The sequence below is a fragment of the Microcaecilia unicolor genome, chromosome 10 (genome assembly GCF_901765095.1).
Source record: "Microcaecilia unicolor chromosome 10, aMicUni1.1, whole genome shotgun sequence".
Taxonomy (NCBI): Eukaryota; Metazoa; Chordata; class Amphibia; order Gymnophiona; family Siphonopidae; genus Microcaecilia; species Microcaecilia unicolor.
Window position 1 is genome coordinate 179,459,693 of NC_044040.1, and position 15,575 is coordinate 179,475,267.

General features: G+C 43.5%; 1 protein-coding gene across 1 annotated transcript in view; it reads right to left on the minus strand.

The window, feature by feature from the left end:
• Positions 1-15,575, minus strand: part of CP (ceruloplasmin) — a 73,312-nt gene that overhangs the window by 44,035 nt on the left and 13,702 nt on the right. Inside the window, exons 4-7 of the mRNA XM_030216094.1 lie at positions 13,674-13,844; positions 11,831-12,085; positions 10,568-10,736; positions 5,408-5,547 (exon numbers count right to left, since the gene is read on the minus strand). Coding sequence (XP_030071954.1) covers positions 5,408-5,547; positions 10,568-10,736; positions 11,831-12,085; positions 13,674-13,844 — 735 coding nt within the window. The remainder of the gene's footprint in view (positions 1-5,407; positions 5,548-10,567; positions 10,737-11,830; positions 12,086-13,673; positions 13,845-15,575) is intronic.

Below are 15,575 nucleotides of genomic sequence, written 5' to 3' on the forward strand. Positions count from 1 at the left end.
AATACATATTTAGAACTGGAGTCGTTTGTAGCGAGTACATTGAATACATAAGCCATGTTTCAGTTTCAGTCTAGGTGCCAGAAACACCAAAGAGAAACCATGATCAAGTATATAATATCACACCCTTTGTTGATTTAAATCTTGAATTGATAATGAATGTGAATTTTGGACAGACTGGATAGACTATTCAGGTCTTTTTCTGCCGTCACTTATTATGTTACTATGAAGGTGCTATTTTATAAGGTAGCATCTAAGTGCCACAGTGCCTAACTGTAAGTGGGTGTACATGTGGGCGGAGCATGGGTGTGTCTCCCAGTTATACATGTAGTTGAAACTATGAACTACATGATTCAACTTGGTGCACCTAGGCATGCCAACTTACACCTGCTATTGACATGGCATAAGAGGGTATGCCTACTCATAGATGCACCAAATATTCTATAGCAGAATCTTGGCACCAAGATGCCATTATAGAATAGGCACTAAGTGGACAGGATTGGGGTGCCTAAACTGAGGCACAAATTTATAGAATTGCCCCCTAGGTGCTTGGTTCACACAGCTTGAACATCATGGACTCTTGGGCTAATGCATTTCAACTAAAACTCAACAAAGAAAAAACACACTGTCTCATCCTCTCGTCCCAACACAGTGCGGACAACCCCACAATCATCAACACCCCAGATTACACCCTCCCTATCTCAGACAGCCTGAAAATCCTTGGCATTACAATGGACCGCTACTTAACACTAGAAAGCCAAGTGACATCCACGACAAAGAAAATGTTCCACTCAATGTGGAAGCCCAAATGCCTGAAGCAATTCTTCCCGAGGGAAACATTTCGCAACCTGGTACAATCAATGGTACTAAGCCATGTAGACTACTGCAATGGAATCTATGCGGGATGTAAAGAACAAACCTTAAAGAAACTTCAGACCACTGAGAACACGGCAGCTAGGCTTATCTTTGGAAAAACGCGATTTGAAAGCGCAAAACCGCTCCGCGAAAACTACACTGGCTCCCAATCAAAGAACGCATTGCTTTCAAAATCTGCACTCTGGTTCACAAAATTATCTACGGTGAAGCCCCGGGATACATGACAGACTTGATCAACCTACCAACTAGAAACACATCCGAATCAACACAAACTCACCTAGATCTGCACTACCCAAGCTGCAAAGGACTCAAATACAAATCAACCTACGCATCCAGTTTTTCCTGCATTAGCACACAACTGTGGAACACACTACCAAAAGCCTTGAAAAACTACGTAAGATCACCTAAACTTCCGGAAAACACTAAAAACCAAACTGTTTAAAAAGGCATACCCTGCCGATCCAGCATAAATGCCTGATATCTGCAACATAACAAAACTAAAGTACGTAATGGACATAACACAACTCTTCTGTTATACAATGCCCTAATGTGGCTGTGCCACATGAACTTTATCTTACCACAACATCACTTTGTATTTGTTCACACCGGAGTCTGCAAACGCCACTCCGGTACTATGTAAGCCACATTGAGCCTACAAATAGGTGGGAAAATGTGGGATACAAATGTAACAAATAAATAAATAAATAAATTATTGAATTCAGATGCAGTCTTTGTCTCCATCATTTACCTCCACTGGGAAACTAGTCTAACATCTTCCGTTGTCCTTTGTGACCTTGGGAAAGTCACTTTACCAGTATTATAAATTCTACCTGGAAGGGTTATCAATAGAAATCAAACAAAATAAAACATGGAAAAACCTGGAAGGGGAACTAGCTCCAAGAAAGAAGGGGCCCCACTTGAAGCCACTCATGTAGGTGAATTCTTTGGTCTTGGGACCCTTACTTTGAACTGATGTCACTGCACTTTGCCCTTTATTGCCCGTGTTACAGAGCAGGGACTAGTTTACTGAACTTGAATTATCCTCAGCTTGAGCATGGGTTTAGAGGGTGAGTTATTAAACCCTAAATATGTGCTAGTGAACAGTTTTACATTATAAAGCCTTCCTTAAGTTATAGATTAGGAAACCAAATATTTATGTCACTGTACATCTAAGGCTAGATTATGTAGATGGCTCTGAAAAATGAGCACTGAAAAAAATAAGCGCTATTCTATAAACAACACTCCGAGTTGGGCACTGTTTATAGAATAGCATTTGGCACCAGAATCCACACCCAGTTTTGGGCATGAGGATTTATATCAACTGAAACCTGGTTCATTTTGCTTTATTTTGTAACACTGTGTGCAAATTCCAGCCATGCCCCTAACCCACCCATGCCCCTCTTATGGCTACACCCCCTTTTTGGATCCATGTGTAAACATTTACACGCGCATCTTTATTGAATAGCGACTAAAAAGATGCATGTGGAAATTCAAATTGTTGCCAATTAGTGGCTATAATTGATTGTTAGCACCCAATTATAGGCACTAATTGACTCTTTATGCAGTTAAATTGCATGCGCAAATTTGATGTGCACCCAAATTTGTGCATGTAATTTTGAGCACGATATATAGAATTAGGGGGTAGGGGGTAATATTATAATTGAGGGGCATAATCGAACACGAACGTCCATCTCCATGGGCGTCTATGTCCGAGAACGGGTACGTGAAGAGGCGGGACAGACCGTATTTTCGAAAAAAATGGGCGTCCATCTTTTTTTTCGATAATACGGTTTCTGCCGGGCAAATGCATCAGATTTGAGCGGATTTGAGCTGGCCGGTATCGTTTTTCAGTGATAATGGAAACCGAAGGCGCCCAGCTCAAAAACGAACAACTCCAAGGCATTGGGTCGTGGGAGGGGCCAGGATTCGTAGTGCACTGGTCCCCCTCACATGCCAGGACACCAACCGGGCACCCTAGGGGGCACTTGTAACAATTAAAAAACAAAGTAAAATACCTCCCAAGTCCATAGCTCCCTTCCTTTGGGTGCTGAGCCCTTCAAATCCCCCCCAAAACCCACTGCCCACAACTCTATACCATAGCCCTTATGGCTGAAGGGGGGGGCACCTACATGTAGGTACAGTGGGTTTTGGGGGCGGTTTGGAGGGCTCCCATTTACTATCACATCCATCGCTCCCTCCGGCTGCTCCTCTGCGGAAAGCAGGAACCAGTGTCCATCGCGGCGAGGGCCAGCCTTCTCGTGGCCGCGGCGGAGGGCCGGGGCTCACCGAGGCGATAGCCGCCCAGTCCAGGGCCGAGGTCGTGGGCCGGCGATCACGGCTGCCGGGCTCTCGATCGCCGGTTATGGGGTCCGTGCTTGCGCCAGTAGGGAGAATGGCGCCGAGACGCGATGGCCGTTGTCTCTTACACTTTCGGGCACGGGAACCCAAAGCTCCGCCTCGGAGGAGTTAGATTGGGAGGCCGATGCTGTAGTCCCGCCTGGGAGGTCGGACGGAACCAATCAGAAGGAGTTTGTCAGTAACCAGGTTCTGATTGGCCGGCCATGTCGGCTGGGGCTGATGGTATATAAGGAACGGGCCTGAGATAAGACTTCGCTTCAGGTTCTGTTGCCCGAAGGTCAGTCTTCGTGTGTTCCAGTTCTCAGTCGGTTTCCTAGCTTTCCCGGTTTTGACCTTTGGACTGTTTCTGGATTTCTCTGCTAGCCGCCTGCCTTGACCTTTTGTCTGTTTCAGACTACGCTGCGAGCTGCCTGCCCTGACCTGTTGCCGGTGTCGGACTCCTCTGTTCTCCACCTGCCCTCTTCACTCCTGGTTCCAGTTCTGGGTCAGTTCGTCAACCCCGCGGTTCTGGAAGTCCCATTTACCGAATGCAGCTGGGGGCTCAACCCTTGGTGAACGGCGGTCGCCACGGGTGAAGACTAGGGGTTGCACGGCTGTCCTCTGAGGTTCTTCGGGGCCTTGCGGGACCTAAGGGCTCACCTCTTCAGATAAGACATTTACCAGCACAAGTGTAACAGGTAGGGGGGGATGGGCCTGGGTCCATCTGCCTGAAGTCCACTGCACCCACTAACAAGTGCTCCAGGGACCTGCATACTGCTGTGATGGAGCTGGGTATGACATTTGAGGCTGGCATACAGGCTGGCAAACAAAGTTTTTAAAGTTCTTTATTTTTGGTGGGAGGGGGTTAGTGACCACTGGGGGAGTCCGGGGAGGTCATCCCCGATTCCCTCCGGTGGTCATCTGGGCAGTCGGGGCACTTTTTTGGGACTTGTTCATGAAAAAAAAGGGTCCCAAAAAAGTGACCCAAAATCGCGGTAAAAATGCCTTTTTTTCTATTTTTTCGATTATACCGATTTGGGCGCCTTTGCGAGGTGGGCACCCATCTCCTGATTTGGGTCAAAATATGGGCGCCCATCACTTTCGAAAATAAGGCTGAATGTGTCCCCCAAGTTGGGAGGTCAAGTATTTTAAGCCTGTTTTATAAAAACAGCACATAGGTGGCTCATGTGCTTTTGTAAAACACCAATGCGAAAACAGCCAAAATCACTGTTAAAAAGTGATACACTAGCATAGGAGCTGGTGAAAATGCAAGTAATTGAATTAACACACAGGTGTGTATTTTACAACCTATATGCGTATTTTGTGACTCTGTCCATGCTGTGCTCAACTCCTCCTCCAAACATGCCTACACCAGAGTCGCAGCGGGGAATTTTATTTGGCAATTTATGCTTATTACAGGCATATTTACCTAGTTCACTTCAATGTAACCCACCTTGAACTACGACTAAAAAAGGTGTTCCAAATTCAAATAAATAAATAAATAAATACTAACCTACGTACATACATACATAAAAAATCCTTTATAACATTGCCCAAAAAAATCTAAACTACAAACCAAGAGGACAAGTTTGATACCATTCGTGGGGATGCAAACTCATTTTCAAACGAGAGGGGTGAATGCTTTATGTGTGAATTGAAACCACAGGACAAAATACACCATGGAAATAACACAGTGTTCGGAAATGAAACAGACCCCCCCCCACCCAACATTTTTCCAAATAGCCCCAAAACATCCTACTGCAGCAGAAACTTCTGCCTGAAATTTGAGACATTTCTGAGTACTTTTATTTTTTCAACAGGATGGAGCTCCAGCGCATCAAGCTCGCAAAACAGTTGAGCTCTTAATTAATTAAAACCCAGAATTCATTAAGCCAATGGCTCAGTGGCATCAAAGACTTTGTGAATGTATCAAGGTTGAAGGAAAACGCTTTGAACACAAATTATAAATTAACTAAGAAAAATCCCATTATGCTAATATATTTTCAAAGGTCATACTAAATGTTTAAACAAAAGTATTTTGAAACTAAGTAAGGGGTCCTATTTTTCCTGGACACTGTGTAGAAAGTTAAATTTCACCTGTTCAAGAGGAATTTTCTTCTCTGAGCAGGGGACTGAATTCACTTTAATTTTCTTTCCCACTCTGCTGTGAGTAGTTTGTAAACTCTAATAGCCTTACCTAAGAGTCCAAGATGTTCTTGTTCTGGGGATCTCTCCTTGCGTGTTGTAAAGTTGGCATCCGTGTATTCAACATAAATTGCCTTCTTATATGTTCCTCCAATTCTTTTTGCGTCTTGCTTGAAAAACTCCTCAGATTCACTGTTTCAAAAACAAAACAAAACCCATAGGTACCGTTAAACATTTACTTATTCCATTTTGATTTCCTACCGTTTAAAAGTATCAGAGCAGCATACATACATTTATTGTCCCCTCTTTTTCATCCATTTTAAAGAATTTCCTAGCCATGTAATTACTCTATGCATGTACTAAAATTTAGAATGAATTAATGAAGGTTTCCAGCTGATGTCCCTTTTTGTTTATTCCTGCAGCAAAAACATCTTCATTCTTATAACCAGAGGCACTGCTACTTAACAAGTTTCAGGGCTTGTACCCTTAGCTTCCCTTCTCCCATATATAAACAACAGTCATGATCAGCCCCACTTCATCCCCTGAGAACCAGAACAAGCCTGTAAAGAAACCACCAGAAGACATCAGGCTATTGAATATACATTTTAAATGGTCTCCGTGCTACTTCCCCATGTGCTCTGAGTCTCAGCATCTTGTTGGCAGCAGAAAGCATTTATATAGGGGTAGATATTCAAAATGAGTTAACTGGATAAGAGAGGCTCTTACTTGGTTAACTCAAGCTGACTAGGCCCTGAGAGAATCTCCAGTGATACTCACCCAAATAGTGCTAATGAATATCCTTTTTAACTACTACTACTACTTATCATTTCTATAGCGCTACTAGACATACGCAGCGTTGTACACTTGAACATAAAGAGACAATCTCTGCTCGACAGAGCTTACAATCTAATTAGGACAAACAAACAGGACAAACAAGAGATAAAGGAATATTAAAGTGAGGATGATAAAATAAGGGTTCTGAACAAGTGAACAAGGGTTAGGAGTTAAAAGCAGCATCAAAAAGGTGGGCTTTTAGCTTAGATTTGAAGACGGTCAGAGATGGAGCTTGACGTACCAGCTCAGGAAGTCTATTCCAGGCATATGGTGCAGCAAGATAAAAGGAACGGAGTCTGGAGTTAGCAGTGGAGGAGAAGGCAGATAAGAGAGATTTACCCAGTGAACGGAGTTCCCGGGGAGGAATGTAGGGAGAGATGAGAGTGGAGAGGTACTGAGGAGATGCAGAGTGAATGCACTTATAGGTCAATAAGAGGAGTTTGAATTGTATGCGGAAACAGATAGGAAGCCAGTGAAGTGACTTGAGGAGAGGGCTAATATGAGCATAACAACCCTGGCGGAATATTAGTCGCGCAGGAGAATTTTGAACAGATTGAAGAGGAGAGAGATAGCTAAGTGGGAGACCTGTGAGAAGCAAGTTGCAATAGTCTAAGTGAGAGGTGATAAGAGCATGGATGAGGGTTCTGGTAGTGTGCTCAGAAAGGAAAGGAAATTGAAATTATTATTATTATTTGTTACGTTTGTATCCCACATTTTCCCACCAATTTGCAGGCTCAATGTGGCTTACATATTACCGTTAACGGCGAAAGCCGATTCCGGTATGAACAAATACATGGTGTGAATAATACAAAGTGATATTGTGGTGGGGTGAAGTACAAGTATGGTAGTTTGGATTGGGGGTCTTAGAGAGGGAAAGGGGAGGAAGAGTCAGGTAATGTTCATTAAGGTCTTTGGTTTCATTATGACGTAGGTGTCAGGTAATGTTCATTAAGGCTATTGTGCGGGCAGTTCAGGGGCAGAGTCAGCATTTAACTGGATAAAGGCCAATATTCAGCCCTTAACTGGATAAGTTAACTAGGCAGATAGGACTGCATAAATTAGTTTCATCTTTGTCCACTTTAACTTATCGGGTTAAGTGCCAGCCGGCAGCACATACCTAGATTTTAATGCTGGTACCCGAACATGGTCTGGCATTGAATATCCAGGCATAATTTTGGAAGCAGTAGTCAGCATGTAAAAAAAAAAAAAAAACTCTGACTGCCACTGGCTAGCTATTATTCCCACAGCAATCAATCTGTAATTAACAGAACAATATGGACCACTGAAGCTGCAAATTTTTACAGGCTCTGACATGTAACATCAGCGAAGCCAACTTACAATGAACTCACTGGTTGCTTATAATGCCCTAAGACCTCAGTGGTCAAGACTCTATATAGTTGATTGTTTAGTATATTTCAGAAATGCAACATTTCATTCAGATTTCTCTCCAGAACAAAACAGAAGAGGTGCTGTGAGAAAACTTGTATCCACAAGTTTTTTCTGTGTGCTGATTTTGCTCTCAGTAACAATGCTTCACTTGCCATTTCTGTTTTTTTGACCCTTAGCACTGTATTTAAGCACTCTGTTCCTGAAGAAGCCTCGTTTCCGGGGTGAAACGGTGGCCCCCGTCGAACGCTAAGACAGGAGTGCTCTCTACAACATTAAGCTAAGTGCAATTTAAATACCTTGATGTTGTTACCGGGGTGTATCACAGCAGTGATTCAATTTAGCACTTAAGAATAAAAATATATTCTATTGCTCAGTGGAGTTTTTCTGCCCAATGATAGAACTTAAGCGTAAGTTACATTTTTAATAGTCACCACGCTCAAAACCTCAGGCTTGTTGTCTTTGGTTTCTGAGGGCTTTTCTCCACAGCATATAAGCACCATTTAATTTTCATTTATTCACTAGAGTCTCTTACAACGTAGTATTAGGGAGAAATCTTCACTGGTAAGGATTTGCTGGGAAATTGTTTTTAAACTTGGGGAAGGTAGACTTAGAATAAATGGATAACCTCAGCGACTTTAAGGGGCCCTTTTACAAAGGCGTGCTGAAAAATGGCCTGCGGAAGTGTAGACACGTGTTTTGGGCGCACGCAGAATCATTTTTCAGCACACCTGTAAAAAAATGCCTTTTTTAAATTTTTGCCGAAAATGGACGTGCGGTAAAATGAAAATTGTCACTCGTCCATTTTGGGTCTGAGACCTTACTGCCAGCCATTGACCTAGCGGTAAAATCTCATGCAGTAACCAGGCAGTAATGACCTACGCGTATCAAATGCTACTTGGTGTGCATCCGATATGCGCGTCCGAAAATTAAAAAAACTTTCGGACGCACATATTGGGCGCACGCCAAAAATGAAATTACTTCAAGAGCCACTCTGTAGCCGGGTGGTAACTCCATTTTTCCGTTGGGCGCAGGTAGATGCTTACATGGCTTAGTAAAAATGCCCCTAAGTTATTCTGCTCACTTAGCAAAGGAGTTTAAGGAATAGTTTTTCTTAGCATATAAAGTCTGTTGCAGTTCCATAGGCTAACATTTAAGGGGGGCTATTTTACAGTTACTATAGTATCAGTATAAAGCAAAGCCAATATATGCAGGAAGCCTCAGTTTAAACTTTAATTCCCACTCATCCATCCCAACTCACACCTACCCCTGGCCTGATCTCTGATTTATAGGCCCTTGAGCCAATTAGGAAGCAATACATTTAATTAGGGCTTCTCTATCAGCCAGTAATTAACTTTAGAAATACAGTATACTTAGATCCATAGAGGGGAACCTACTGAAAACATAATAATAATAATAATAATAAATATTAGCATAGCATATAACAGCATATAACTAGCAATCTTAGGGGACTTTAGGTTACATATTCCCACTCCATTAGCAACTTAATTAAGAAATCACCAATAATTTGGTAGCAGTCTAGCAGTGAGATAGGGACTATCCAGTCTTTTGCACTGTGTCACATGTTTATCTCCCAGTTGATAAGAAGTCATATGTGTGTACTCAGTGCAAAAAGCTCCTAGCACCCAGGGAATGGGTCCAATCTCTGGAGCTAAAATAGCAGACATGAGGAGCTGAGACAAACAGAGAGGTTTATAGAGGAAGTCTAAAGGGACATGGTAGAGATGTTCTACCGCCAGTCTGGCAACCTCTGTGATGCCATGGAGAAGAAAGTCTCCTGAAGGGAGAGCATCACTGTGGAGAGGCAGGAAGTGATCCTGTAGCTAGGACCAGTCCTCCAGGGGATGCAATATTCTCTCGCATCCAGGATGTGTCTCCAGGGGCTTCTGACCAGGAGGAAAGGGCTAGAATTGGCATTGTAGTTGGAGATTCAATCATTAGATATGTCACATGCCTGCCTGGTGTGAAGGTGGCAGACCTCACGCAGCACCTAAATAAGAGTTTAGACAGTGCTGGGGAGGAGCCTGCTGTCTTGGTACATGTGGGTACCAATGACATAAGAAAATATGGGAGGGCAGTAAAACAAAGTGGAGAAAATATTTCTTCACTTGAGGTGTAATTAAGCTCTGGAATTTGTTGCCAGAGAATGCGGTAAAAGCAAGATTTAAAAAAGGTTTGGATAATTTCCTAAAATAAAAGACCATAAGCTATTATTAAGAAGGATTTGGGAAAATTCACGGCTTACTTCTAGGATAAGCAGCATAAAATCTATTGGACGCAGTGGCGTAGGAAGGGGGGGTAGCGGGGCGGTCCGCCCCGGGTGCACGCCACTGGGGGGTGTCGGCTCCGCGCTGGTGCACTGCCCTCTCTGCCCCGGAACAGGTTACTTCCTGTTCCAGGACAGAGAGAGCAGTGAACCAGCGCGGAGCCGACACACCCCAGCAACATGCAGTCGGGGCGGATCGGCCCTCCCGCCCGTCCCTCGCCGCAGGAATGTGCTCCGGGGGGAGGGGAGGTATGCGCTCCGGGGGGGGGGGGGGGGTATGTGTTCCGGGGGGGGGTGCACTCCAGCGGGAGGAGGGTGCGCCGTGCTGCACCCGGGGGGGGGGGGGGGGGGGTGCGCAGCGGCGACCCGCCCCGGGTGTCAGCTCCCCTCGCTACGGCTCTGATTGGACGGTTTTGGGATCTTGCCAGGTACTTGTGACTTGCATTGGCTAATGTTGGAAACAGGATACTGGGCTTGATGGACCTTCAGTCTTCCCCAGTATGGCAATGCTTATGTTCTTATGTTATGAAGACAAAAACAAGACATGATTGAAAAACAATACCCGAAACATCCAGTGTAGTGCAATTGTTTAGGAATGAAGTTAGCAACCTGAAAAAGCATTGGTTTAATGGAGACAGTGTACATTCTTCTAACCTGTGCCACAGCTAATTAGTAACTTATTTAAGAGGGTTTAGTAGCTGATACCTATCTGGATGGTCTAATGCTTGTCCAGTGAATTGATTTATCCCAGATGGGCCATAGTTCCAAATAATTTCCTCTGCTGCAATATAATACTGCTTTGTATGTGGCATCTGAAAATCTCCAGAACTGTTTTTTTTACTTTCCCTTACTTCATAAAGGGCCTGCATACCACCTGAAAATATAAATCAGAAAACAATGAAGAATATTGTTATGGGGCTGTAGAGTACAATATTGTTTATAAAGAGAGGTATCCAACACTGTTTTATAAAAACTGTAGCCAATATCATGGACATGAAAAAGAAGAGAGATTATATATTGTAGTTATAATAAAGTTAAATATCATAATTTGTGTAAAGGTTTGATTCAGTGTACTAGAGAATCACTGGAGAGATGAGGGCAAGAATCAAAAAGAGAAGAAAAGATAAAGTCAAGGAGATTAAAGACAGTGCACTAGGGGGAAAGATGAAGGAAAAATAGACAAAAATATTAGTTTTCAGCTGGGATCCAATAACAATCAGTCAAGTGGAGAAAGAGAAAAAAGCTGGCATTGATAATAAGAACAGACCACCAACAAGTGTAGGAGAATAGAATTAAAAAAAATAAAAACAGGAATTTGAAAGTCCAATGTGCAGTAAGTATCCAACATGACTCAGAAATGTCCAGTTTCATTGACTAAAGAATGCTCTTTCAACGTGGTTAGTAGAAAGATGAGCAATGGAAGCAAGTCTTAGACCTAGAAACTGTCCTGCATAAAGGTAATTTTACGACAGGTTGCCTACGTGTGACAGCCAAGTAGGCACCAATTTCAAGCCTATTTTATGAAGATACATGGAGAAAGTATGGCTAAAAGAAGCTGTGAGAATGTCCACCTGCTTGAAAGCAGGTGTAAAACATTAGCACATAATTGCTGAAAATTATGCGTGCAATTTTAGTTGTGGTCCTGATTTGTGTGCACAATTATGAGCCAATTGGTGACAATAATTGGCTTTTTATCAAGCAATTATTGGCATTATATGTAGAACACATTTAATGTAAAAATGTTTTGATTAAATATAAATCTCAAATTCAGTTACAAACATTAGAGAACTATGTTCTTACAATGGTGGCAATATATTTGTAATGATAGTGCCTAGTAGTACTTCTGCTATTACTGAATGATAGCAAGGTCTTCAGTTCACAGTAATGATATGAGGGCCCTTTCTCCCTAACTCAATAAAGTGAAAAATGTACATGAGATTATCTTAACCACAAAGACTTATTTCAAACCTTCAATATGATCATTGACTTGGCAGCTGAGAAGCCATTTTCCAGGCATTTGTGGCACCATTACAGCTTCAACGAACGTTGCAGGGAAGAGGTTAATAGTGTCGACACGGTGGTTTCTTTCTATTAAAACCTGTCCATAAAAATAAGCTGAATGGATGTCAACTTCATTTCCCATGCCAAAGAGATACCAGTGTACTTTTGCTTGAGCGTCCATGGAGAGACCAGGGAGATTTCCATACATGTATCCATTGATTGCTGAAAGAAAAACATATGATTGAGGAATGGAAATTAATTGTTGTGTAGTTCTACAGTCAATAGTGACAAATCAGGAAATAAAATCTATTACAATAAAACTTATTTACAGCATAAACAAAAAATGTGAGGGGCTGCAGTATCACCAATGGCCACAATGTGTCAGTATCATCATCATTTTTATTTTTCATTTATAGCTGAAGGGGAGAATGATAAAGGGGCACAGAAAAAGGAGAGAGAAGGCCAGAGGGATATAAAGAGAGGGATCAAAGACAGAGGAAAATGGAGGAGGAGAGAAGAAAGAAAACAAAGAGGCATAAAGAAGGGGGAGAAGAACAGCAGTGCAGAGAGAGGGAGAGGAGGGAGCAGAAAAGATATGGAGAATGTCAGTGTGAAAATGAGCAGGGAGGGAAGAAATAATATAACATGGCAATATTTCAAGTCATTTATCCAGATAACAGTTGGAGGAATGGAGAGTGGAGGAATGGAGTAGAAGAGTAGCCTAATATTTACAGTAGCAGGCTGAGAACCTTAAGTGCATAAGAGATAGCCGGCCAAAAAGACCCACTGATATTCTATTTATTTATTTATTTCCGACTTTCTATACTGCCAGTGGTGTGCTGTAGCAGGCTCTCACAGGCTCGCAAGAGCCGGTTATTAAGTTTTTAAGAATTTTGGGAGCCGGTTGTTAAAGTAGGGCCTTCCATGGCTACTTTAACAACTGGCTCCCAAAATGTGGGCTTGGGCCCCCTGCTGAATTCTCTTTTACTTTGCTGGTGGGGATGCTGAGCCCTGCCAGCCAAGTAAATAGACTACTGCTGCTCCCTGCTCCTTGTTTCCAGCTCTGGGCAGCAGGCTGGGACTTCTCGAGCATGTGAGAGAAGTTCCAGCATGCTGCTCAGAGCAAGACGTTGGGCATGGTGGCAGTCCATTTATTGACTGCCAGCAAAGGTATGCCTAGCGTGCCCACACAAAGGGAGGGAGGAGAGAGAGGCAAGTGTTGCTCCCCCACTCCACCTCCCCCCCCCCCCCCCCCCCGGCCACCCCTGGCCCTTCCAACTGCAGAACTGGCTACGTCAGGAGAAAGAGCCTGTTGTTAAAAATTTACCAGCACACCCCTGTATACCGCCTTTAACTGACAAGGCAGGACAAAGCGGTTTACAATCTAAAATTACATTAAAAAATCAATAGAAAAGAACTACAATTCATGAAAGGATAGAAATCATTCATAACAAGACAGGCAATAGTTTCCACAGACAATATTCAATACAGGACATAGTAGACTGGGATCCCTGGGTATCCCTTAACCCAATCATGTTGTATAAGCCTGGTTAAAAAGCCAGATCTTAATCGCAGTGCCCAGATAATGCTACCGCCAGCAAAAAAATACTCATCGCAGCTGGCTGAATATCTTCTTCCCTAAATTTAAAGAAATCTGATTGCAACAAACACATTAATTTCCTTGCAAATGTTTCAGAGAGGGGGAGGGGAGGCTCTGTTACTATTATATAATAAATTATCTTAGATTTGGTTGTTACTAGCACTGTTACAACAAGGGGCAATAATCTGCGGTATTCACTGTGAATCTTACAGTGCATTTTATTGCTCTCCTGGAAGTCTTCGTTATCTTTGTCAACACTGGCTGAATCAGTGCAGTACGTCTTAATATTCTCATCCAGGTACCAGCTGAGATTTTCATCCGCCACAGAAAGCATCAAAATAAACTCAGCATTCTGCTTCTTTCCTTGTTCCTTTAAGGCACCTGAAACAGAAGAAACAGTTTAGCCACAGCATCGGGGCCTTCTTCCACACCCTCAATCGCCTTGCACCATCAGCCACAGTCACCCCGACTATGACCCCTCCTTCCTCCGTCTCTCTGCACTTGCTGATGCCTGGCAAGCCAAAACAACTTCTCTACGCAACGCTCTTCAAACCGCTATGGCCACACCAGTTTCTCTTTCTGCCTCTTCCCCTACCCTACCTATATCTCCCCCTGCTTCTTCTGATCTCCTAGCCCCCTGGGCCTCCTTCAATATTCCCACAATATTAACTTACCAAAGCCATCTTCTCTCATAACCCCTCGTCATCATCCCAGGATCCCTAGCCCATTTTTCTGGTCAAGCACCTGGCACACACACTACTACTGCACTTACTCCCCCTGATTCAATCCAGTCTGAGCACTGGCACTGTCCCTTCTAGTTGGAAACAAGTCCCTAGTTCATCCCCTTCTTTAAAAAACCCCATTGTGACCTCTTCTTATGCTCCAGTTTCCATCCTATCTCCAGTCTTCCCTTCTTTTCTAAAGTACTGACCTTCTTCAACTTAATCAACACCTTAAGAATTCTAATGTTCTCCATCTCTACTAATCCGGATTAGGTACAACTCAGAGACATTCCTACTTGCCCTCTATGAATCTATTCACGTGGCCACCTACCCCCCCCCCCCCCAATACCTTCCAACTACCCATAGGTTCTCCCTGGGTCTACCTTAAAAATTCCTGGTGGTCTAGTGGCCTCTTCAGGAGCAGGAATTATCCTATGCAGCTGCTCCATCGCAATGGCTCCCGTGATTGCCACGAGAGGTCACAGCAGCCATTTTTCGACTGGAACCAACATGGGCAGGAGTGAGTCAGATGGGAGTGGGAGGAATGGTTTCAGTTTTGGTTTCTGCTGAAACCGAGCAGTTAATGTTGGTCACAGATACCGAAACCGAAGATCCTGGGTTCAGTTGGGCTCTATCTGAATCTAATCCCTTTCATCACATTTCATGACCTCTCATTTCAGAGTTTCCTTTCAATTGAAAGAGATCCAGGTCCAGTGCATTTATATCACTGAAGTATTTAAGTGCCTGTGTCATATCCCCCTTCTCTCACCTTTCTTCTCTGTCATTTGCTGTGCTAGACCTTCATATGCTGTATAGTGGTAAACTTAACTGAGCCTTGGCAACTGGCTGTAGGGATCTGTGGTCTTGCTTAATGGTTTACTCAATAGCTGGTATGGGGGAAATGGTGGTATGTGGGTAAGGGCTACCAAGACCAAGTGATGCCTAGAAAGCTGTTCCCAGGGTGACACTGCAATATATGTTTGGACTAGCTTGTGGGTTGCAGAATTGGAAAAATACTTCTGCAGAGAAGCTGGACAGGGAGCCTGCTTTTCAATCCAAGTTGCAGAATGCCATCCCTTTGCCGACTGGCCTTTTCCTGGCATGGAGAGGAGGGAAAGCTTTGGAGATCCCACAGTCTATGACCATGCTATGGGTGCATGGTAAGTCATGTGGGTGGCATGCCTATGACCTATCATTTGGGATCCTAATGCCGCAGCACCATATGAAGGGACCCTTGCTGGTGAAGCACTCATCTGGGAAAAGATGGTTCAGGCTGTGCCCACTGAAGAGCTATATTTATTTATTTTCACTTGTATCTCACATTTTCCCACCTATTTGCAGGCTCAATGTGGCTTACAAAGACCTGTTGTGGCATTGCCATACAGGATGG